Below are 26,184 nucleotides of genomic sequence, written 5' to 3'. Positions count from 1 at the left end.
TATTGTGATATATATACATATATTTATTCCTTGTTTTTCATTCATTTTATTTTCCATCACATATATACATGTTTATGCACCTTCCTGTGATATTAAAACACTGTGAGCAGGTTAAAACACACAATATACATGTAATAGCCTTATTGACATATATACATATTATTTGTGGATCAATAATGTTTATACATTTGCTGTAGGTTGTGTTGCCGTGCTCACACTGTTTACATTAGTCTTTTTCATCTTATTGCATTTAATTGTTTTGTAATTGGATTTTAATTGCACATGTGTTGATGACGAGTAATCTCACCACTCCCCTTTTTTTGCCTTACTTAAGGCTAGGTTTCCACTTGGGTTTTTGTCCGGCATTTTTTTCTTGATGAAAAACGTCAGGAAAACTGCCAAGAAAACTGCCACTGCATTTACCTGCGTTTTGGCGTTTTTTTCTGCAGTTTTTTCTGGCGTTTTAGCCTTTCTGTGGAAATTGCTTTTTTTGACCTTAGGCAGTTTTTCCAGCCTTTACAAGTTAGAAGTTTCACCCAGCTAAAAGGGATTAGGATAAATGGCAAGTATCTGCCCTCTCCTGATGTCATTTACTTGGTAGTGTTCTACTTAAACGCCCCGGCGGACCCTTTTGTCTCTTTTCTGTGGTTTGTAAGGCATGCTTTATTTCGAATGTCTGCTCCTCTGGGAAGATTGGCCCCAAATGATGGTGCAAATTGTTTGCTGTTGCTTTTGGCACACAGGATCCAGTTGATGCGTTGGGTATGTTTGTTTGTAATGGCATGTTTGTTCCAAATGGTGTAAAATTCAATATGAACCAGTCCAGGACTTTGTTTTGTGTGAAACTGTTTGTTTTCAGCCTATTTCTCGTAGGACACACAGAAACTGGGTCCATCCTCTGCATTGTAACTGTGGAAAAAACGCCATAAAAAACGCCAAGACAATAAACCCACATGGCTTTTTCATGGCGTTTTTTCTCTCCCATAGACTTCTATTGGAGAAAAACGCCAAGATTTCCTTGCAAAAAACGCCAGTGTCAACATGCTGCGATTTTGAAAAACTGCCACAGAGCCCAAAAAAGCAGAAAAACGCCAAAGAGGACTGAAAAAACGCCAAACAGAAAAACGCCAAGTGGAAATGGCATTTTGCGATTTCCTATTGAAGAACAGCTTCACTAAAAAAACGCCGTGTGGCTGAATTGGCGTTTTTATGGGCGTTTTTAGCAAGAAAAAACCAAGTGGAAACCTAGCCTAAGGGAAACAAATTCAGTGGTGAGTTATCTGTGATAAAGAGCGGGGTGCCGCTTGAAACGCGTCAGATTTGGGGTTTCCTGTGCACTAGATGCACTTAGGTGTGAATTATGCTTTTTAATCATTAAGTAAAATAAAGCTGGAAGTTTTTTTTCAAGTGCTGGATCGATCCCTTTGTTTTTTTGTTGTTGTCAATCTGCCCCCAGAAATGCCTTATACCCCCCTATATGCCACTCTGCCTCCCTCATATGCCTTATACCCTCCTATATGCCACTCTGCCCCATGATATGCCTTTTAACCTCCTAGTTATAAGGGAGATAAAGACTTCGGAAGAAAATGGAACATAATGGCTTGGAACCAAAATAGGACACTTGGTAGTTTTGTAGCAGTTGTGGCTAACATTTTAGCAGCTCCAAAGCAGCTGCAGTGCCAATCCATAATGATAAAAAAGCTAGCCTTTGGCACTCCAATTGTTGAGTACTCACTTTCTTATTATGCTTAACACACCAGACAGAGCATCTTGGAATAGGTAGTGTTACAGCTGGAGTATTAACTAATCCTAGCCATGAAACATGTTTGAAATAAACCACCTCATGTCTGCAGCATGCAAACTGCATCTCTGTGTCTGTGAAAGAGCAGCTGCCAGAGTGGAGGGGTGAGGGCCAGCTAGAGGGAGAGGAATTGAGGAGGCCAAACCACTCTGACAGCAAGGGCTGTACAACATCAGAGCCGGCCTTAGGCGTTGTGGCGCCCTGTGCGGACTACTCCTCTGGCGCCCCCCCTCACTACCCCCCCTCTCTGCCCCTTCAAACTACCCGCCCTCTCTGCCCCTTTAAACTACCCCCCCTCAAACTACCCCTCCCCTCTAACCCTTCAAACTACCCCCCCCTCTGCCCCTTCAAACTACCCCCCCCTCTGCCCCTTCAAACTACCCCCCCCTCTGCCCCTTCAAACTACCCCCCCCACTTACCTTGTTGCCGGAGTCCTGCGGTAAGAGCGGGAGGCATCCGTCTTCTCGCTCTGCCGGCATTTCATGTTGAGCGCCGGTATAGTCCGGCGCTCAACATGAGATGCTGGCACCGCGACGGAGTCACGGAGAGTAAGGGGCGCCGAGCGGTTGCCGAGAACATCACGAGCAAGCGCTCGGCGCCCCTGACCGGGACTTAGATTAAAGCATCGGTTTTTTTTTTTTAAACTTTATTTAACATCAATGATGTTAAATAAAGTTTAAAAAAACAAACAAAAAAAAAAAACTATGCTTTAATCTAAGTCCCGGTCAGGCGCCCCTGCAACCATGGCGCCCTGTGCGGTCGCACAGGTCGCACACCCCTAAGGCCGGCCCTGTACAACATTAAATAAAAGCTTTTTTTTGCTGCACTCCCCTGACTACCAGTTGTTTTCTGCCTCTATGTCTAGTTAACCTACTCTAAACAACTGACTGATAAATGATATCCACCTTCCTGGAATGAAGCTCAATAGTCAAGTGTATTTTCAACATTTTCTTTTATTGTTGGTGTTATTCTATGATTATTTTTAAACCAAATTAATTCTTCTCAAACACCTTTTTACTAACTTGAAATATAAACCCATGACACTTGATTAATTATAATTAATCTAAAATTGTTTTAAAATCTTTATGCAGAGATTTGCTTGTCACTGCTTTTAGCAGGTCAAGTATTTCTTTAGATAGTCTTCGGGATAACTGTACTTTGCCTGCAACACAAACAAAAGATTTGTGAAATTTAACGATTTTTTATTTGTTACTAAAATGTAAAATATTTATTTTATCCTGTCCAGTAATAAAGCCAAACATTGTATAGTCACCAATAATTTTCTCACACGCATTCATCTGAAAATGGTACAGTTACATGGCAGTAAATAATCATTCAGGCTTATCTCACGCACTTTCCATCTCTTTGCGTGCTTTTTTGTAATACCACTTTAGGGCAGGGCTGAAATGGCCAGATTTCCTCGTGGGCCAGTTGGTCTGGGGGCTGGTGGAGCAGCACAGGGGCCTGACAGGCACCTAATGTTATTAACAAAGGCAGTGGTATAAAAACCACAGTCGCAGGGTGTCACAACTGCAACCTGGGCCACCACTTGTCCATACGTGTGGGCCCACAGCTTTATCGCCCACCTCTGCTTTCACCGTGGAGGTAAAAGAGAGGTTGCTTACACAGTGTGCAAGTCCCACGGAGAACGATGCATGAATGAATGGAGTTAATAGTGTTTTAGCATGTGTCAAGACTTACCTGTCGGCCGGGGAATCCGCTCCTCGCCACTATCACTCTTGCTTGCTGCAAGCAAGCAACTCAGGACTTCCAGGTCCACGCCTCCTGACTATTGGGAGAGAGCATGTGACGTATAGAAGGGGGTGTGCCCGACCGGGAGACTGACAGGGGTAGCACCTGACTGGTAGACTGGAGGGCGAGGCTGTGGGGGTATGACTTGTTTAAAAGTCTGGAATGCCTGTTCTCAAATACCCTAGTGGTCCATGTGTTTGGACTTTTTTATTATGACCTCGGCTAGTACGACTACTACCTTTCCGTGTTCAGACATGGCTTTTACGACTACCTTCTACGTGTACAGAATTTGGCTTGCCTTTGACACCTTATTTAGTAGATTCAGCCCTACTACAATTATCTACTGTTTTGCCATTTTTAAGTCAAAGACTGGTCTACTATATTACCTAACTCTGTCTGCCTTATGCCTTTGTCTCTTGTGCCCCATCTGTCCCTTTAGGGTAGGGAGTGAGGGCATAAAATGTTGAACTGCAGCAATGCTTCTTTCATGGTCTAAACATTTATGCCACTATTTGGGTGCTTGAAGCATTTACACAGCAATTAAGTGGAAGCAAATAGATTAATTCCCCGACACGATCGCATCATTAATTAAGTTAATATTTGTCCCCACAAGCTGGAGCATCAGCATTGAACAAGCTAAAAGGGTGCTTCCAGGTCAATTGCTGTTGGTTAAGTACCTGCAGCAGTTGAAAAGTGGGCTGATGATAATCAGATCACTCCTGGCCAATAGGAGTGATCTGATCATTATGGCAGCCCCTGGAAGAGAGAAGTGTCATTTAAGGTAATAATGACCCACACACAAATTATTAATAAAGTTACTGATTATTGATCGGTCTCCCTGATCAATATCAGTGGCCTAAACTTGTCACTTACAAGTGATCTGATATATAATATTAAAATAGTTTAAAAATTGAAATGCGCATGTTCCAGTTTTGACTGAGAAACATGACTTATCCAAGCATGTGGGGTATTGCTGTACTCGAGGGGGGGGGGTGTTACTGACCACAAATCAAGACCTATTTTGTTCTTTCACATATCCACTCAGAAAAATAAACAAGGTAAAACTGCATGTGAAGTGGATGTGAAAAATGTTTTTTTTGTTAGACTAACTTAGTTTTTTGTAAGACTGCTAGGTGCTGGTGTGGAATCGGCTGCATGGGACAGGCCAATATACCCCTAACTAGATTCCCTGAGCTGTCTAGTTCTTGGAAATGTATTGTTTTAGGAGGTTAAAATGAAATATGGGACCTCTACTGTGTCTCAAATGAGACCTGGACTCAACAAACTGATTTGTCAAAATGGTTTTCATGTTTGAAAACTGTAATTACCGTATTGGCTCGAATATAGGCGGCACCTGAATGAAGGCCACACCCTTAAAGTTTGGTGCTATTTTAAAGAAAAAAATATATTTAACCCCTTCGTGACAAAGGCTGATTTTCTTTTTTGTACCCTTCGTGACAATGGCCGTTTTAACATTTCTGCGCTGCTCGTGTTTAGCTGTAATTTTCTTCTTTCCCGTTTACTGAACCCACACAAGTTATATATTGGGTTTTTTTCAGGACAAGAAGGGCTTTCTTTAGATTACATTGTTTTGATTGTATCATATTATTTACTATTAAAAAAAGTTTAAAATATGGTGAAAAATTTAGAAAAATGTATAACTTTTAGTTGAAAAATCTTTTACTCATCTATAAAAGGTAATGAAAAAACCTGCTAAATAGATTCTACTATTCGTCCTGAGTTTAGAAATACCCAATGCAATATACCCCATCAAATCATATATTTTTGAAACTAGACACCCCAGGGTATTTCAAATGCTAGTATTTTAACTCTTTCCATGCACTAATTCTACCACCAGTCTTTGTCAAACTTTGTGGTAGTCATTTTTTTCCACACACATTTAACTTCAGGTATGAATTAACAGGTTCTGGTATATGTGACTATCATAAAACCCCCCAATGTGTGTTCAGCAACATCTCCTGAGTACAGTGATACCTCACATGAATGATTTTGCCTGGTTGTTTGGTGGCAAAAGGGCCAGATTTGGGGCATGCGCATTTTTCAGTGTTGAACTTTGGCATTTGGTGATCCACTGCCCATGCCCTATTTGGTACATCTTTGAGCCCGGCCATTTCAGTGTGCCAAATAAAACCATATATTTTGAAAACTAGACACCTCAGGGTATTTCAAATGCTAGTATTTTAACTCTTTCCATGCACTAATTCTACCAGCAGCATTTTTTCAAAGTTTGCAGCAGTATTTTTTGTGTCTATTTTTCCCCACACACCTACTTTATGTATGAATTTACAGCTCCTGGTATATGTGTTCAGCAACATCTCCTGAGTACAGTACATGCATGGGTTTGTCATTTTTTGGGGGAACTAAAAGGCAACATTTGGGACGTGTGCATTTTTCTAATTGGAAATTAAATGTGTGCCCCCCCCCGTGTTTTTTGGGACATTGTTGAAACCGGCCAATTCTATTTACCAATAAGCTAATGTGCTAATGTTAGGACTTGCGCACCGATTTTTTTACATATATATTTAATTTATTTTTGCCTTTTTTACATTTTTTGGAACTTGAAGGTTCCCCTGATGGTGACATCAGTGGGAAATTATTTTTACATTTTACTGTTTTTCTTTAACTATTTTTTTCTTATTATTGTTTCATTTATTTTTACTAATCACACTGTGATTAGAAAGCTGGGTTCCATTGACTTGTATGGTTGAATGCAGCACCTGTATTCAACCTGCAAGTGGAGCCAGAGTTCTCTAGAGGGTCTGGAGACCATCTAGCGAACTTTTTCAACTTCATTGTTTATTTTACAGGGCGGCCTCCCTCTTGGAGTTGGCGAAAATCATTCGCAGTGGTGGTTGTGACCGCTCTCCGGAGTGGTCGCAGCCCGTCCTGGGGCAAGTGTTTGATGTCACTGAATGCCTCCTGATCGAGGCATTTCAGCAACACCATTGAAGTTTAGGAGGTGACTGTTGATCGCCTCCTAAACACTTTTAAAACGGGCGTCCGCCGCCATACAGTGTATGGCGGATGTTGACGCCCCGGGGAGGGGCCAGACATGGCCCCTAGTGCCGATTGCGGTGTTGCTGAATGCCTCGAGGTTGAAATCATAGGTTGTGGTGGATGCTGGAGTGGTTTTACATGTTTTGAGTGATTTTGTTTCTCACTTCTCTCTTGGGATGTATTGTTGTGCGTGGTAGTCTGGAGTCTCTGTCGGCTACTATTTCCCGCTTACCGTAGGCATTGTTTTTGTGCTGTGACGGAACCCTCCACCACTGGGGCCACTGGAGAGGCCTGAGAGCCAGCCTCCTCCCTTTTGACTATGGGCCCTGACTTTGTAAAGACTTCTGTGGCTACCCCCAGCAGTATATCATCCCATCACTTGCTGAGGGGATTATCTCCGGCAGACAGCCAGGATCTGCAAGCAGGGAATGACCGCCATTGTTTTACTTTAATGTTGTATAAATCAGCCCCCCCTCCCCCAGTACCACCACTACAGACATTTACCCCGGTCAAACCTTGGAACTGATTTGGGCCAGTAATAGACAGTGGAGGTTGGGACCCCTATTGTACTGTTAATCCCTTTACCCTATACTGCATCTCAGCTAGTGACTGGGAAACAGAGGAAAGAGCGTGTCCCAGGGAGCACAAAAGTCAGCGAAGATAGTCGGTCGGACTAGCCAGATCCGTGACAACGTATCTGTCACTTTTATTCAAGAAACTCATTTTAGAGGTCAGTCTCATCCCAGTTTGATAAATCGGTACTTTCCCTCTGCTTATTTCAGTAATAATCCACAGTCTAAGTCAAGCGGAGTTGCAGTGTTCTCTAGAAACTTTCCACTCAGTGATGTCACTTAACTAGTTGATTCTGAGGGCAGATTTCTTTTTGTGAAGGGGAAGGTAGCTGGCGGTACATACACGTTTGCCATGTATGGCTGGCAAAAACATTGCGGCAACACAGTTAGTGGATTGTTGGAGAGTCCTGCAACCTACGGATAGGGATTTTAGCTTTTTCTCCATTCCTCACAAGCGATACTCTTGCATAGATTGCCTTTTTATCCTGCATTATTATTTGTCGTCCTTGGTGGATGCCAAGTATGGACCCATAACGTGGTCTGATTATGCTCCCCTTACATTGTCATTCACATTCCCTCTAACTCGCCCTACTCAAAGTGCGTGGCGGTTAAATGAGCCTCTATTATCGGATACCCTTGTTTTGGATGCAGTGGTGGGTACCCTCCGTGATAATTTTTTGACTAATTTGTCGTCGGATATCCCTGTTCCCACGGTTTGAGAGGCCCATAAGTGTGCGGTCTGGGTCAGCTTATTAAATTGGGCGCTAAGAGAAAGACAGCTTATACCCAAAAACTCAGTAATTTATACACACAAATAGAAAGTCTGGAGCGGGTTCATAAGGATACTCTACAGGATAGCGACTTTATCCGCCTTACTGCGCTTCGTAGAGAACTTGCTGCTATCCTAAATGATCAAGCCAAGAGGCACTATGCCAGACTTAAAGCCATTTATCATGAACATGGTAATAAGCCGGGAAAGTACCTAGCTAGGGCCTAGCGCAAGAAACGTCAGCAATTGTATATACCTGAAATACTTTGTTCGGGTGGTATCACACAACATCTTCCTTCGGATATCGCCAGGGAATTTGTCACCTTTTATTCAGATCTCTATAATCGCTCCCCCACTCACGACTGCAGGTGATCGCAGGTTAGCTATTCACCGTTATTTGACTTAACATATGACTAGAAAATTGATTCTGAGACATTGGAGGCTCCGATTTCCATTGAAGAATTAGGGACGGCTATTAAGCTTTCCAAGACTAGGAAGTGTCCAGGCCCTGACAGTTTGTCCCTGGGCTACTATAAAAAGTTTCTCGACATCTTGGGACCTTACCTGACAGATGTATTTAATTCCATTTTGGAGGGGGCTGCCTTTCATTCCCACACGTTAGCTGCCACGATCTCGGTGATCCCGAAGGAAGGGAGGGATGTGGAGCTTTGTGGGAACTATAGGCCCATCTCATTATTAAATGTGGATCTGAAATTCTTGCTTTGCGGATGAGTCGGTTCCTTCCTGGCTTGATCCATCCGGATCAGTCAGGATTTGTGCTGGGTTGGGAGTGCAGGGATGGGACCCTTTGTGCAATCAATCTTATCCATCTGATCAAGCTCTCTGGGGCCTTTCAGAACAGGTGTATATATATATATGTATTTTTTAATAACTATTTGATGAAGAGCGAGTTGCTGAAATTATTTAAACATTTTCTCATTGCATTATTTTCTAGATAATGTTCTACAATTCTACAATATGTTTCCTCACTATAATCATGGTAGAAATGTACTTACATATTTTTAATGGACCAAGTAGACACTTGTACAGAGTTTTATGAGTAGTGAGCTTGGCAGAAAATGCCTGGCAGCTGAGCCACTGTGCAGCTTCAAACGGGAATAAACCACTTATCTCCTGGAGACCAAGGTTTATGTCTGTGGAGATAAAAGCATTTTTTACTAACATAATACACGAATGGGACTCATGCAGAAGTCATGCTGCCTTGTGCACCCAACAGCTCCGGCCAAGCTGTTTCTGTTGGAAGTGTCCTCTATGCACACATTACTTAAAGGAATGCCTCTGCAAAATCACACAATGTCCTAGTTAGGACCTCCCCTATAAAATGCAGCCCGACCCTTCCTCTTTGCTCAGTTGTAGAGTATGGTAATATTGTAACAGAGTGTATCTGTGACGGAACCCTCCATCACTGGGACCACTGGAGAGGCCTGACTGCCAGCCTCCTCCATATTGACTATGGGCCCTGGGTTTGTAAAGACTTCTGTGGCTACCCCCAGCAGTATATCATGTCATCACTGGCTGAGGGGGTTATCTCTGACAGAAAGCCAGGATCTGCAACCAGGGAGTGACTGCCATTGTTTAAATTAAATATCAGACCCCTCCACCCCATGGTGCATTATTATGTTGTACCCTCCCCACCCAGTTCAACTACTACAGACATTTACCCCAGCCATCCCAGGGACCCTATTGTATTGTTAATCCCGTTACTGCCCCTGTTGTCTCTGGGAGGAAGATTAAGGGGCGGTTTGTATCCCAATATCTTGTTTTTATGTTAATGTGTGTTTTGCTGGATATATCCAGCCTTGTGTGCCTAAAATAACTCAGTCTTCGTGTGGTTTTACTAGACTTGGGCACCAGGGGGCTCTTCATGTTCGTCTTCGTACTCGTCTTCGGGGAAAAAAAAACCTTCGCATTTCGCGAATATTCGCCCGTTCCTGTCTTCTTTTCAGGCGAATATTCGTGGACATTCTTCGTGCTGGTTTCATCTTCGTTTTCTCCCGGCTGCGTAGCAGGGGTTAATACGGGGTTAAGAGCACATCGGAGCAGCAGCAGATGCGTTCGCGCCGTGAAGGTACATGTGTGCGACTCTATTCTTCGCCGGAAGGGGGCTGGTCTGGCATCAACAAATGAATTGCAGAACTGCAGAATGCACCTCATTCGTTGATGGCAGGCGAGCCCCCTGCCAAAACGACCAATAGAGTTGCACACATGTACTGAGGTGTACTGTACACAATACACATTGCCCAAAACTGAGGGCCAAGTTCCTCCGAGCAGTTGTCTTGTCTGAGACCTAGACAACTGCTCCAAGGAACTTGGCCTCCTTTTTATCATACAGTCACACATCCATAGATGTTTAATAAAAGAATAGGGATTATTTTACATAAATCGATTTTGGACCACTTGCCCACCATGCCTAACATTTGCTACCTACTTATAATGGCATACTTTGCAACAACCCAACTTTTACTGGACAGGACTGGAAAAAAGCAGGACTGTCCATGAAAATGTTGGGTGTGTTGGCAGGTATGCGAATGGAAAAATGTTGGGCAAGAACTAAAAAATAGCTTAGGGTTAATGTACGGTTCTTTTTAAGATTATTAGCAGTGCACTGTTTTGGTTAAAGATGTATTATTATGTCTAAATATAATTGAATTTAAATTTTAATGGGTTTATTTAATTTTATTTTAAAGTTATATTTATTATTATTTACTTTATTATATTTATTTAATGTTGTAGTGCTACCCTACCCAGCTATACCTATGTGCACTATGTGCACTGGGCATGACTCTAGCCAGGAAGCGAACTGGCAGCTTCCAGAACTCAGACACTAGGCCCTAGTGTAAATTGGCTACACCGGCGGAGGTAGCAGACGTTGCCACATCACAAACACGTGCAACCAGGCACCAGCAGCAGCAGCATTGGGAAAGGCGAATGAGTGGGCAATTGGTGACCCGCTCACTTGTTTCACCCCAGGGCAAAGCATCCAAACAACTGTCAGTCCTAGGCATTTGGGAGCGAACTTCCAGAACTCACACACTAGGCCCTAGCGTAAATTAGCTACACGTTGCCACACCACAAACACGTGCAACCAGGGGGAGAAACTACCTTGAACATTAGAGAAAGAAAATTAACTTTCCAAGCTAAGAGCTGGGTAACCCAACTTGGGCAGATTGAATTTAAGAAAGGCAGTCTGCTCCATCAGATGAGGTGCCATGCGTGGGCGCTGTGGACTCATGATAGAAGCTGCTGCGCAACTCATGAGAGTGCAGGCCACACACTTTTCATCCCAGTAGCTAAGAGGATCAACATTAGGTGCAGAAGGAACTTCACAGAGGTAAAGTTTGACCATTTCAGCAGCACTACTCTTCTTTCTGCTGCTAGCTCTGTCAGATGGTCCAACTATACTCCCAAGTGCCTCTTCCCAAAACGCAGCTGCTCCACTCAGCTGTGTTGTGATGCTTGTGGCACTGCTGCTGATGCTGCTGCTAGGAGTAGCAGACCACATAATCTCTTCCTCCTCCTGCACCTCTCCCTCCTCGGACAGCATTCCCATTTTACGCTGCCAGTCACACACCTTGTTGACCAATTGCTCCAGGTAGCTACTGAGAACATTGAATTTCAAAGCTAGCTTTCCCTTAATTCTTGGATCGCAAAGGCACGCAAGCATCATTTCGGGACTCTCTTCCATGCGTTTGCGAAGGTGTACTTTTAGCAGATCCTTCAGCTTCCTGACTATGGCTGCTACGTCAGGATGTAGAGTGCCACCTTGAACAGCCTCACGGTTTTCAAGGAACACATCCATCTTGCTGCCTAGATGTGAGAACACTGGGATTACCTGGGCCAGACTGGCAGTGTTTGATCTTAAATTTTCAGTGGCATCCCTGAATTGTTTAAGGACTGCCACTAGCTGGGCGATCACTGTCCAATCCTCCCAATTCAATGGAGATGTAATCCCAATATTATGCTCTGAGGCAAGATTATGGATTGCCCTCTGCTGCTCCCAAATCCTCTCCAGCATGTCTAACGTGGAGTTCCACCGTGTACTGACATCCTGACGTAGGCAGTGTACGGGAAGAACTGATCTCTCTTGCTCTTCCCTCAAAAGTTGTCTAGCCTTAACACTATGATGAAAGTGCCCAGCGATCTTTCTGCAGCGGGACAGAACTACTGCTGCTACATTAGTTCCTTCTGACATTGCTGCCTTCACTACAAGATGGATGATGTGGGCTGCACAGCGCACACCAACAATATGACCATCTTGCAGCGCTTTCACCATATTCGCACCTCCGTCAGTTACCACAAAGCCAGCTTCAACATTGGTGCCTGCCTCTGCTCCCACCCAAAGGCTAAGCATTTTCCTCATCGCATGCAGAATATTTTGGGAAGTGTGCTTTTCATCCATCACTTCTGCATAGAGAAGGAATGATCGGTAGCCTGCTGCAGCAGCTTCCTTGGGCACACCGGGCTGCCACCAGCGTGCTGTCAAAGAAAGAAAGGCATGCTGCCCACTAGGTGCACTCCACAAATCTGTTGTGAAACGAACAGACTGACCAGCAGCCTTGGAAAGCTCCTCTTTCACTGCTGAAACACAGGACCGATACAATGAGGGGACAATGTTCCTGCTGAAAGTGGAACGTGATGGAACTGTATATTGCGGAGCCACAGCCACCATCAATTGTTTGAAAGGCTCCCCTTCAATCATAGAGAAGGATGCCCCTCCAACAGCAATGAACCGACCAATAAGTTGTGTTACTTTATTGGCCTGCTGTTTGGGCATTGTTCTCTTGGAGTGGAATGGCACAAATTGTTCCAGGGTGGGCTGGACATGCAGTGCTCCAACCTGCCTTGGTCTCTGGCTGCCAACACTAGCTGCTGCTGCTGCTATTGGCTCAGAAGCAGCTGTTGGGGTTTTTCCACGACCACCAGCTATGCTGCCTGCACTAAGTTTTACTTCTGCATCTTTCCCCAATAGCACAGCGTTGTGTTGAGTGCTGAGGTGATGCTTCATGCTAGCACTGGTAAAATGGCCAGACACTTTCCCTCTGCTTATTAGCTTCCCACAATGTTTGCACTTTCCATAGCGCCCTTCTTCAACATTTTCAAAGTGCTCCCAAATTGGGGCGCGCATAGCCTTGGAGTGTGCCTTGGGTGCTGCTCCTACTGCTCGGGGTGGATGAACAGAGGCAGAACTATTGGTGGTGGGACTGGTGGTAACAGTACTGGCCATAGTGGGACTGCTAATTGCTTTAACTCTAGATTTGGTAGGTTTTGCTGCTGCTGGTGGTGGTGATGATCGTAGCGGAGAAGGTGGAGGCTTAGGGGAAAATTGTGCACTAGTCATTTGGAAACTGTTCCCTGAGGAATCTGATTCCTGACCACTCATCTCCTCTACTTCCTCTGGCTCATAGTCTAGTTCTTCATTAGCCAGATCGAATGGAATTCCTGCTAGGCTGGAGCTAAGACTGATATCGTCGTGAGACTCGTGACTAGTAGTAGTGCGAGCAGGAAGAACAGACTCTGCACTTGGCTTCTCAGTCTCAGGCTCTTCTGCTACCTCGCTAGGTGGAGTTCCACTATGTGTAGCCCTCTCTCTAACTGTCTTTACAAAAATATTGTAAGGACTTGGTGGCTTGCTAGAGGTACTAGGAGGACATGGTGTGGCGGTACCGGTGGGAACAGTAGGCGCAGCACTAGTGGTGGTAGAGGCGGTAGAGGTAGGGGTGGTGGTTTTCCCTACGAAGGAATGAGATCGCTTTGGTTTGGGAAAACCCCTCTGAGTCTTGCTGCTAATTTGGCTCTGCTTGGTACCTTGCATGCTGCTTGTGGATGGGGAAGATGCTGCTTGGGGCAAAAGGCACTTATTTTTACTCACTGGGCTAGTAGAAGTACTAGTTGTGCTACCCTTTAACTTTGAACGTGCTTCTGGTGCTTTAGGCTTTCCGTAAAAAACCATAGACCTTGTGGGCCTAGCAGCACTACTACTGCCTGCTTTTGGTGCCTTTCCTTTACTTGATGATCCTTCAAGCAATGCTTCCCCAAATGATAAGGGAGAGCTAGGCCTACTTGGCCGACTAGACTGACGCAAAGGCTGCATCTTAGAACTGGTGGTGGTGCTGCTGGTGGTGGTGGTAGATGGAGCTTGTCCCTCCTTAGTCCCAAAAGGAGGATCCATTTCAAATTTTGTGTTGTGTGTGTAGTGTAGTGTTTAAAAAAACTTTTAAAAAAAAGGGGGATAAAAAAATTAAAGACTTTGAATTTACAGGGCGTGTCCTGGAGCTCGACCAAGATGGCCGCACGTTGAGTTGCTCCTGACTCACACGCCGAGAAATACCGCTTTTTTCAGCGCTAAACGCTATTTATTGCACCCCATCTCGACAGGCAACAATGCCTAAACACCCCCCGAGGGATTCGTCGTTCATACTTTCGGAAGAAAGATTCCGCGACACCACGTGCCTCGAGCAGCCCGGATCCTGGGGATGAGGATTTGGATTCCCTTTGTACCAAAAAGGATATCGCAGACCTTGCTGACCTCCTCAAGACGTTCAAGAAGGACCTCCACCGTGACATCAAGGATGGTCTGACAACCCTGACCAAGAAGGTTCATGACCTGCAATCCCACACCACAGAGCTCGAACGCAGCCAAGTGGCTATGGCCGAGGATCACCAGGCCGCTAACGCAGACATGGCAGGTCTCCGGTCCAAATACCACAGTTTACAGGAGCTGGTCGAGGATCTGGACAATCGGTCGAGACGCTGTAACATTCGGGTACATAATGTGCCTGAAACGGCTCCCTTACCTGATTTCATCGACCGCTACCTCCGCCTTCTCTTGCCCGAGGCCTCGGCTGCGGATTTACATCTAGACTGGGTTCATCCTGCGCTTCGGCCGCGTCCTGCACCGTCGGATAATCCAAGGGATATTATCCTTAAATGCCACCACTACACGACGAAGGAGGCGATCTTCCGGGCGGTTCGCAATGGCTCCCCGTCTTTTGACGGTATTACACCTCATCTCTACGCGTACGTCGCTCCGTCTATGCTGCAGAAGAGGAAGGTACTTAAACCCATCACAGAACTCCTTCGTTCTAACGGGATCAAGTATAGATGGGGGTTCCCGTTTCGCCTTATTGCGCACCATGGCTCCGCTCTACATGTTCTCCGAGACCCCTTCGATGGCCCGGACTTTCTGAAACACCTGGGGATCACCGCCACCCAAGAAGTCCTGCGCCTGCAACATCTGATGGATCCTCGTCCTCGGTCTGCTCTGGCTGCTTTGTCCTCTTCTCCACCCGAGGCTGCTTCGGGGGACGCTGACATTGCTGAGGATCCCGCTCTGGCGCTTCCTACCCGGAGGGACTAAGAGCTTTTTTGGGCTTCTTTTTCCTTATTGCTCGCTTTTTCTTTAATTTTTGGGGGGGGTTCTTTTTTTTTTTTTTTTTAATTAGTTTTATTTGTATACATGTTCTCTATTCCTCTGTTCTACTGCTCCCCTAGTGGTGCATCTCCCCTTAGGGCCTTAGGGGATTCCCGCCTTTGTAGGTGCATGCTCTACTGTCCATGTCAGGGATAGATAAGCTCCAACTACGTTGCTACCATGTGATCTGTCTGTATTTAGGGGGTTTGTTTTTGTTTTGTTTTTATCTTCTCTCCCCCCCTCACTCCGCTTATTCCTCCTCAAATTGTAGCTTTATGGGCCCTGTCGTTTCCTGCCTCAGGTGGCTTCAGTTTGATACCGCTATCGGTCCTTGACCACCCCTGTTCTGTTGTGCCCCACTTCTGCTGGGCGGGGTTAGTTGACCTGCGCCATCTTCCGTTGTCAGGTACCTTTATTGGCCCGAACTGTTCGCTATGGTTTGGTTCACTGAGGAGGGGGGATTCCTTTCTTTTCATTTTATTATTTTTTTTTATTCACATAAGTGCACACACCACGACACACGGCTGTTTTCCTGTTTGAGTTACCATTCTGTTTTGTTTCCGTTGAGCTATGTTATTCTCGGCGGGGGGTCCCGTCTGGTCTCCCAGGTCCCCCCATAGAACAGGCTCGCCGGTCTCAGTGAGGGTCCTGCTCTTCGTTTGTGATCTCACTCACTTCATAGGTACTCCCTTCTCACTCCTGTGATTGAGGTGCTTATCCCTTGACACATATAGTTTTCTTTTGGTGCATTTATACTTTTCTTTGAGATCATTCCACGATTCCATTTACTGGGCTCCTGTAGGTGGATTCCCCTTCCCAGCCCTTTTCTCCTTGCCCTTTCTCCTCCTTCCCCCCCCGTTTTTTTTTCTCTTTCTCTCTCCTCTCTCCTTCTTCCTCTGTTCTTCTTCTCCCTTTTATTTACTTTGTGTTCTTCTTTTCAAGGGTCACCTAGCGCCTCTTTGACTTTGAGCCGGCCGTCTGTGGTGCCTGATGGATCCGCTGGAGTCGTCTGGGGGGTCCACCCTAAAGGTAATCACCCATAACACACATGGCCTCAATTCCCCACAAAGACGTCTCAAAGCTATCAAAAACTATTCTGCCTTACGCGCGGACGTAGTCCTCTTGCAGGAAACCCACTTTAAACATGACCATGTCCACATTTTTATATCGCAAAATTTACTTGGCTCTTTGCTGTCTTCCCGAATTCATGAGATCACCTGGTCTAATCATGGTATAGTTGAGGGAACGTTCTCCGATCTTTCCCCCCGTCGCCCGGGCTCCACGTGGAAGCTGAATGACTCCTTATTGGCGGACCAGACCATAGGGGCTTCTGTGGCGGACGCCCTAGAGGAGTACTTCCGCTTGAACTCCTCCCCCAAATTGGCGGTGGGGACGTTGTGGCAGGCACACAAGGCGGTTATCCGCTGCACCTTTATTCGCCTGGCCTCCCTAAAGAAAAAGGAGAAGCTCCGTCAGGAGCTCCTCTTGAGGACCGAGATCCGCGACCTTGAACGTAGACATAAGTCAACTGGGGACCCTCAGGCCCTTCGTTCTTTGCTAGTCAAAAAGGGGGAACTTAACTTGATCCTTTCGGCTGATGTTCTGAAGGCCATTAGCTGGACGAACCAGAAATTTTTTGAAAAGGGCAATAAGCCCGATACCATGCTTGTGAGACGTCTCCGCTTGGCCACGAGATCCCATCATATTCGGCAAATCCATACGTCCTCGGGGGGGACATCCTCCCACCCAGATGTCATTTGTATGCAATTCACTGACTATTACACCTCGCTTTACGATGGCCATAAAACCTCTCATACACCCCACACTGCCCAGTCTATGCGAGATTTCCTCCGCGACTCTCGGTTGCCGTCGCTTTCCCCGACAGATGCACTTCATTTATCCGCTGAGATCACTCAGGAGGAGGTGGATTTGGCCCTAAGTACCATGAAGGGCGCTAAGGCTCCCGGTATTGATGGGTTCACGGCCATCTACTATAAACGCTTCAAACACATTCTGTCCCCACATTTGGCTGTACTGTTCAACAAATTCCTCTCGGGCTCCCTGATACCTCCAGAGATGCCTTCCGCCAAAATTGTTGTGATTCCCAAGGAAGGGAAGGACGCTTCCTTTTTCTCCAATTACCGTCCCATTTCCCTCATTAATGTGGACGTCAAACTCTACGCTAAGATTTTGGCTTTGCGGATTGCCCCGTGCTTGCCACAGGGGCCCAGGGCAAGGGCACCCCAGTGCCAGTGAGGCACTGGGTGCACTGTCAACTCAACAGCACAACACAGTTGATGACAGACAAATTAAATAAAAAAATGATTAAATTAATACAATTATTAATTCAGTAGAACTGAACACAGTACACCGTGAGAAATGGCAAGCTGAGGCTTACCAGTCTCACACAGAACAGAACAATCTCTCTCTGTAACGCTCGGATGCAGCACAGCAGTGTCGCCAAAGCAGTCACAGCGAAAAATGAATTGATCTCTCAGACAAGCTCTGGTCTTATAAAGGCGGTTTCAAAAATTCAAAAAACAGCAGCACAGGCATTGGACGAGACCCTTAGCGTGACATCACAAGAGTGAGCTGAGTGGAGAGACGAGGATCAGCTCACACCTGTTTGAAATTTTGGCGGTTGCGCAGCAAAAATGAAGACGAATCTTCGATTCTTCGTGGTTGTGAGTCTTCGTCTTCTCCTACATTTTGCCGGCACTGTATTCTCTTCGGCGTGTCTCGTTTCCATGTTCGCCCGAAGACGAATGCGCAAGTCTAGGTTTTACCCTACACTGAGTCTCGGCTAGTGACTGGGGAACCGGGGTAAGTGTGTTGTCCCAGGCTAAGGGAGCAAAAGTCAGCAGAGGTAGTCACTCGGACTAGCCAGCTTCGGCTTACACCTTACATCCCATTGCCCTAGCATAACATCTAGGCAGTAACCCTCCTGCCCCCATTCACAACCCCCAAACCCGTTAAGCCATAAGCATAAAAATTATACAAAAAAATGTACACCTTATAGTATGCTCCCTGGTGCTGGGAAAGTATGGAAAATCTATATAAATTAGGTATTTCTGAAATCAGGACACCTGAATTGATAAACTTGGAGGGGATTTTCCATCACTTTACCTAATTTTGTGAGGATTCAGAGGGAAAATTTAAAAAAAAATAGTTTTTACTAAATTTCTCATTCTAAATTGTCAGCTAATCATCCAACTATGGTATCAAAAGAAAGCACAATCTCTCCTTGAAAACACAATATATAGTTTACATGGGTACACTATTCACAGGAAAAGAGAATAATCGCTGAACCGAGTGCAAAAATGGCAAAATTGCTCCAGACCCCTGAGTGCAAAGAGGTTTTTTTTTGTTTTGTTTTTTTTTTTACCAGGAAGGCACAGAATTCTTTAGGGGTAAAACTACCTAAACATCAAAATAACCCCTATAAACTATATAGTCCCTGGAAGCTAAAAGCCAGAGGAGCCCAAAGACACACCACTTATTTCTCTAACAGAGAGACAGGAGACTGGGGATTTTTCTTCTATCTTTTCCCATTTCTTGTTTGTATAAGAATGAATACCAGGATTTCCCTTTTCTTGTACACATAGCATTAAGTTCCTTCCCTGAGTTTTGGGGCAATTTTTTAAATGTTTTTTTTTGTGTCACACCTTCCCTGCGTTTGGGGCCATTTTTTTTTAACAGTGTCTCTCCTTCCCCTGGATTTCAAATGTACTTTAAATGTCTTAGAAATAACTAGCATGCAAATAACTAACCTGACAGCTTAGTGAATATACCTAGTGGTTAACTTAATGCTTAAGGGTTATTGCATAAAAAGTAGTGGCAGAGTCCTGTTATTGGATTGTAAAAGCTGGATGTTAACGTTAGGGTTGGATTAAAGTTACCATATAATATTAGTGACCAGGATTAAAATCATATAATGTCACTGGCCAGTGACAGATCACTTACCAGTTTCATGTCTCACTTGAGACACAGTAGAAGTCACACTTCTCCAGACTACACTGATACCACAGTTGCAAAAAAAAGCCCACACTATATTACACAGACAGAAACACATTCAAACCGGTTTTTGTAATTCCTACATACCTTTGTTACTACTTATAAAAGAGTTGTACAAGCATGGTGCCACATCAGAAATCACTGTGAGAAAGTAAGATGGATTGCTCCTTATACTTTGCTTACATGGAAGTTGTAAAACACAAGCATGGAACCTATAAAATGTTAAATATAATTTTATTGATTACAGCAAACACAGAAAACATATCGCAGTGAAGTCATGTAAAACCTAAGATATTTACAGTGGGATAAGAGAGCCAATGTCCAATAACTTAAAACACGCAACCTATAAATTAAGTTGTTAAGATGTATGACACTCCGTTCATAATAATTCAACACAAAAAAAACAAAAAATATATTGTAATCTAAAACAACCTGATTTATTTGCTCCTTCACACCTTCATGAAGTTTCATGCTGTCATATGTTAGAAAAGGTGTGTTAAAAAGTCTATCATTCAAAAAGTTCTCAATGAGAGAGACAGGGGAAACAGAAGAGTAGGTACTCACTGGGTACAAATGTATCACCCTCAATTAAGAATACGAAGAAAGCTGAAAACTCAGACAGGATAATAGTCAAAAACAGTTCTCCTCTTTATTTCTGGAAACACCAGGTGGAGTTCACAGAGTGGAGTTCACCATTTATAAGCAGCTCCTTTGATCCTTTGCTATATTAAAAAGTATCATAACAGCATGGAATGTAGCAGTGCACACAGCTACCTAGCATAGGGCACTGTCATTGACACACCTGGGAACAATTCTTCGGGTTGCGGCCACTTCCCCTTTAAATAGGGGTGTTTCCTGTGATGTCAGCAAGAATGCCCCCGACATCAGTGGGATCAACCACCAACATCAGGGGACCTCCCACCGACGTCAGCGGGCAGTCCTGGCTGCGTTCCCAGGTATAGTCATCGATTGCTTTTACACTACTCACGATGCTCCCTTAATGGGGAGTGAATGCTGCTGATTGGTCAGAGACTGCTATTATGCAATCAAAATTAAATTAATAAATCAATGTTAAAGATAAGTATGCCAACCGGTTGTCACCCTATAGTTAGATCAGCCAGCTGGTACACTGGAAAAACTTTCTGATCCTTGCTGTCATGCAGTCAGCCACCCACGAGAAAAATAAGGGGGGGAACCTACATTTAACAAACATTCATTTTTTGTCTTTTCAAGTCTGTGGATTACAACTCCCCTTCACCAGATTGGTTATAAGGATGATGGGAGTTGTAGTCAGTAAAACAGGTGCACCAGAAGCGCAAAAGGCTGGTACACTTGTAAAATGCATGTTGTGCAGTATAGCCTGTAAATTTCAAAAAGCTATGCATTTCAATTAACCTATGCATGTGGGGTATTTCTGTAATTTGGAGATGCGGCTGAAAACCTTTTGGTTTATCATGGGTAACTTTGGCAAAGATTGGTGGCTAAATGGCTGCGTAAGAAGAGTCTTAATGTCCCCAGTGAAACCTGCACCACGTGGGCTTATTTATTTTATTTTTAATAAGCATTAACAATGCAAAAAGTCACAATATACATAAAATACAGTACATATATATTTAATTTACATTAATATATCTTCCATATCTATATGAAATTGAAAGTACATTAACAAAACAGAAGAAAAAATGAAAGACACAACAGACAAGTCAGGTCTCATATAGTTATCCATTAGACTCTGAAGGAATTGATTCCATTTTAGTTTGCTCATGGTATCAGTTTCTTTTAACCAATTTATATATTTTATTTATTCAATTGATTATGTTTTTTAATTAACCCCTCAAGGATCAGGGTGTTCTTTTGTACCCTTTGTAACCAAGGCTGTTTAAACAATTTGGCGGCGCCTGTGTTTATCTGTAATTTTCTCCTCTCCCATTTAGTGTACCTACACAAGTTATATGTTGTTTTTTTTCAGGACAAGAAGGGCTTTCTTCGGGTAACCATATAATCTAATTTACTGTAAAAAAAAAAAAAAAAAATGTTGCTATTTCAAAACTATTTTTTCCAAATATGGTCATTTTGCCCCATGTGCTATTTCAGGTATGCTTGAAGCCGGCCAATGCAATTTACTCCCATCAAAACATATGTATTTGAAAACTAGACGCTCCAAGGTATTTAAAATGCTGGTATTTTAACCCTTTCCATCCACTAACTACAACCCTCAAACTTTGTGGTATTAATTTATTTTGTGTTTTTTATCACCCAAATTGTTTTTCAGGTATGGATGTACAGCTCCTGGTATATGTCACTGTCACACAACTACCCAATATGTGTTCAGCAACATCTCCACGGTACAGTGGTACCACCCATACATAGGTTTATCTATTTGTTTGGAAGCTAAAAGGCTGCATTTAGGAGGTGTTTGTACGGGTTTGTCAGGTTGGTTGGGAGGTAAAACACCACATTTGGGAGGTGCGGACTTTGACATATGGTCCTTCTGCCACCATATCCTATCTGGGACATCTTTGAAGCCGGTCACTCCAATTTACCCCATCAAACCATTAGTTTTTTTTTTTAAAGTAGACAACCCTTGGGTATTTGCAACGCTAATATTTTTACTCTTTCCAATGCAAGATTTTTGGGAAGATACAATGCTTATTTTTTAGCTAGAGGCAAAATCTCCTGAGCAGTCACAGTCAGTGGCATCTCCAGCTTTCATATTTAGGGGGGCACATGGGGGGGACAGGGACCAAAGTAGGGGGGGCAATTATAAAACGATACATATACACTATATATATATATATATATATATATATATATATATACCGTATTTGCTCGATTATAAGACGACCCTGATTATAAGATGACCCCCCAAAATCTGAATCTGAATTTAGGAAAAAAAGAAAAAGCCTGATTATAAGACGACCCTATAGGAAAAAAGTTTTACCAGTAAATAATAATTGATGTAAACTATTTTTTTTAGTTTTTATTTCCTTTTATTTACCAACCTGCCCCCAGTTATGCTCATCTGCCGCCAGTTATGCACATCTGCCCCCAGGCATGCCTTATACCCTCCTATATGCCACTCTGCCCCATGTTATGCCTTTTAACCCCCTATATGCCACTCTGGCATATAGGGGGTTAAAAGGCATATCATGGGACAGAGTGGCATATAGGGGGACACTTACATAACCAGACACTAATATACCCACCCAGACACTTCCCTACCCACTGAGACACTTACCTACCCACTGAGACACTTACCTACCCACCGAGACACTTACCTACCTACGCAGACACTTACCTACCTACCCAGACACTAATATACCCACTCAGGCACTTCACTCACCGCGATGCCTCAGCAGGCGCTTGCTGCAGCTCCCACGGGATTTCGGCATGATGCTGTGTGACCCCGCTAGGCCCCGCCTCCTCCAGAAAATTTAAGAGGTGTACCGGATCTTCTTTGGGACAGCACAGTGCCGCTGGGTCCCGGTCCTGCTTCTGGAGCAATCTCCCCAACCGGCTCTGCTTCACCGCAGTAGGCGGGCTTTCCTGGGAGCAGGAAGGTACGCATGTATGCAACCTCGGCTGCTGACGGCACTTTCGCCGGCGTTCGGTGATAGACGCCGGCAACAGCTGAGGTTACCATACAGGAGGATCCAGGTCCCCTGCAGCGATGCGGGGGATCTGGATCTTAATCTAATAGTCAGACCTCATTTGAGGTCTGATTGGAAGACGACCCCGATTACAAGACGAGGCTCTGAAAAAAACCTTGTCTTATAATCGAGCAAATACGATATATATATATATATATATATATATACACACACTGTATATGCATTAGACATGCATTTTTAAGTACATAATACAAGACTAAGATCCAGATCCCCTTGCAGCGCTACAGGAGACCTGGATCCTCCTCTCTGGCAGCCGCTGCTGCTGACGGCACTTCCTCTGGGGGTTTCTATGACGGAGCGCCGGCGTGACATGACCTTTTGGTGCTCCACCATAGAAGCCCCAGCGGAAGTGCCGTTGTCTGCATACATCTACTTCTCCCTGGCAGCCGGTGACCGCCTGCGCGATGCACGCAGACAACCTCTGCTGCTGCCGGCACTTCAGCCGGGGCTTTTATGACAGAGCACCGGCACCATACTCAGTCATAGAAGCCCCGGTGGAACTAATGGTCAGCAGGGGTTGTCTACACCCAGTGCACAGACGTTCACCGGCTGCCCCCTCTAGACATCAGGGAGTCTGAAGTACGGGGGACAAGTCTGGAGAAGCATTGGTAAGTGGGGGGGTACAGAGTGGCATTTAGGGGGTTAAAAGGCATGACTATAGGCAGAGTGGCATATAGGGGGTTAAAAGGCATTTCTGTAGGAAGAGTGGTATATAGAGGGTTAAAAGGCATTTCTGTAGGTAGTGTATCATATACAGGGTTAAAATGTATTTTTGTAGGCAGTGTGGCATATAGGGGTTAAAAGGCATATCAGGGAGGAAGAGTGGCATATGGGGAGCATAAGGCATTTTTGGGGCAGAATGGCATATAAGGGGCTATAAGGCATATCTGGGGGGCAGATGGGGGTCAAGTTGGCAAATAAAAGGAAATAAAAACTCAGCATTAAAGGGATAGATAAAACAGGCATAGATCATAGGTTGCACATCCCAAAGCCAGCCCTGGCATCCACACTTCCCACATAGAACCTGACCAGCACCCAAATTACACACATAGGACTTGCCATCTTTATCCCCAAACAGCCCAGCATGAGTCCACTTTGACTCCAAACAGCCCAGCGTACAACATCTTTGTCCCCAAACAGCCCACCCTGTGCCATCTTTGTCCCATAAACACGCTACCTGTGCCATATTTGTCTCATAAACACCCTGCCTGTGCCGTCTTGGTCCCCAAAGCTTAAACACCCTGCTTGTGCCATCTTTGCCTTTCCACAAATGAATTATACACCTATGATACACACAATCACTCGTTAATTCACACAATTCATTCACACAATAAATTATGCTCTCACTCTTTCACACAAATTGTTTACACATATGTTTAATGCATTATTACAAATTAACCCCTTCAATCCCCTATGGACGTACCGGGACGTCCAAAAAATGTCTCTCAACAATCCCCTATCGTTTCACAGCCTGGACTCCCCACTGACAGCAGAAGGCGGCATCGCCGGCTTTCTGCTGTCTGATCTGATGTAACAGATGTAACAGCTGTTACATTTCAAACTGCCCGATCATTCCCTTCCGGGTTGAGTCACTACTGAAACAGAGAAGCAGAAAAAAAACAAACAAACTTTTTTTCATTTAAAAAATCATTAAAATAATAATATAAATAATACTAACAAAATAATAATGTGAGCTAAGTGATGTCATTGTGATATCACTGGCATGTTCAGGAGGTCCCTAAGAGGACCTCTAACCATTTAAAAAAAATAATATATATATATATATATATATATATATACATATATATATATATAAAATACAAAAACAAATAAGATAAAAAAATTAAAAAATATTTATAAAAAAGATAATCATAAAAATATAAAAAAACCTTACATCTCATTGCCCTAGCATAACATCTACCCAGTATAACCCTCCTGCCCCCGTTCACAACCCCCAAACCCGTTAAGCCATAAGCATAAAAATTCTACAAAAATGTACACCTTATAGTATGCTCCCTGGTGCTGGGAAAGTATGGAAAATCTATATAAATTAGGTATTTCTGAAATCAGGACACCTGAATTGATAAACTTGGAGGGGATTTTCCATCACTTTAACTAATTTTGTGAGGATTCAGAAGGAAAGTTTTTTTAAACAATTTGGTGTTTTTTTTAAATTTTCGCTAGTTTTTACTAAATTTCTCATTCTAAATTTTCAGCTCATCATCCAACTATGGTATCAAAAGAAAGCTCTATCTCTCCTTGAAAAAACAATATATAGTTTACGTGGGTACACTATTCACAGGAAAAGAGAATAATCGCTGAACCGACATAGCACAAAAATGGCAAAATTGCTTTGGGACTTGAGGTACCAAAAACCCCTGGGAGGTTAATTAATTCTCTCACTCATTCACACAATTCATACACACACACGAATTTGCTTACAACAATCACGTCCACCGGTCCATCGGTATGTCACCTTTTTTCTCCAATTTACGGATATCATCCATCCATGCTACCTGGATCCCCAATTTCCAGTACAGTAACTTCAATCTCGGAACATATCACCAACCTTACCCGAACATATTCAGTTCTACGTAATACCTTGAGTACGGTGCAATGTCGTTATAAGTTCTTCGCAGACCGTCATCGTCGTTCTGCGCCTTCCTTTAAGATGGGCGACAAGGTATGGCTCTCTACCAAACACCTGAGATTATCTTGTCCCTCTAGGAAGCTGGGTCCTAGGTTCATAGGTCCTTTCCCTATTGCTCGTGTGGTTTCCCCATTGGCCGTAGAATTGAAACTACCCAGTTCTATGACCGTCCACCCGGTTTTTCATGTATCACTGGTTAAACCATGGAGAGCTAACCCATTCCCGGGCCGTCACTCTGTTCCTCCTCCTCCCATCATTATTAATGATAACCCTGAATATGAAGTTGAGGATATCTTAGACTGTCGATACTACCGCAAACAATTACAATATCTCATACGGTGGAAAGGTTATGACTCTGACCAAGACTCCTGGGGACCCGCTAACGACGTTCATGATTCTGCTCTGGTTTCTGCGTTTCATTTGCACCATCCAAATCGCCCAGGTCCTTCAAGAGTCCAGTGGCCTCCCGTTGGGGGGGACTGTGAGGTTCCCGGGGTAAATCACC

General features: G+C 44.1%; 1 protein-coding gene across 1 annotated transcript in view; it reads right to left on the bottom strand.

The window, feature by feature from the left end:
- Positions 1-2,759: 2,759 nt before the first annotated feature.
- Positions 2,760-26,184, bottom strand: part of TERT (telomerase reverse transcriptase) — a 360,451-nt gene continuing 337,026 nt past the window's right edge. Inside the window, exons 15-17 of the mRNA XM_053467313.1 lie at positions 19,446-19,570; positions 8,929-9,066; positions 2,760-2,963 (exon numbers count right to left, since the gene is read on the bottom strand). Coding sequence (XP_053323288.1) covers positions 2,860-2,963; positions 8,929-9,066; positions 19,446-19,570 — 367 coding nt within the window. The 3' untranslated portion in view covers positions 2,760-2,859. The remainder of the gene's footprint in view (positions 2,964-8,928; positions 9,067-19,445; positions 19,571-26,184) is intronic.

The sequence above is a fragment of the Spea bombifrons genome, chromosome 5 (genome assembly GCF_027358695.1).
Source record: "Spea bombifrons isolate aSpeBom1 chromosome 5, aSpeBom1.2.pri, whole genome shotgun sequence".
Taxonomy (NCBI): domain Eukaryota; kingdom Metazoa; phylum Chordata; class Amphibia; order Anura; family Pelobatidae; genus Spea; species Spea bombifrons.
Note: the sequence above shows the minus strand (reverse complement) of the source record. Positions and strands in the feature narration are given on the sequence as shown.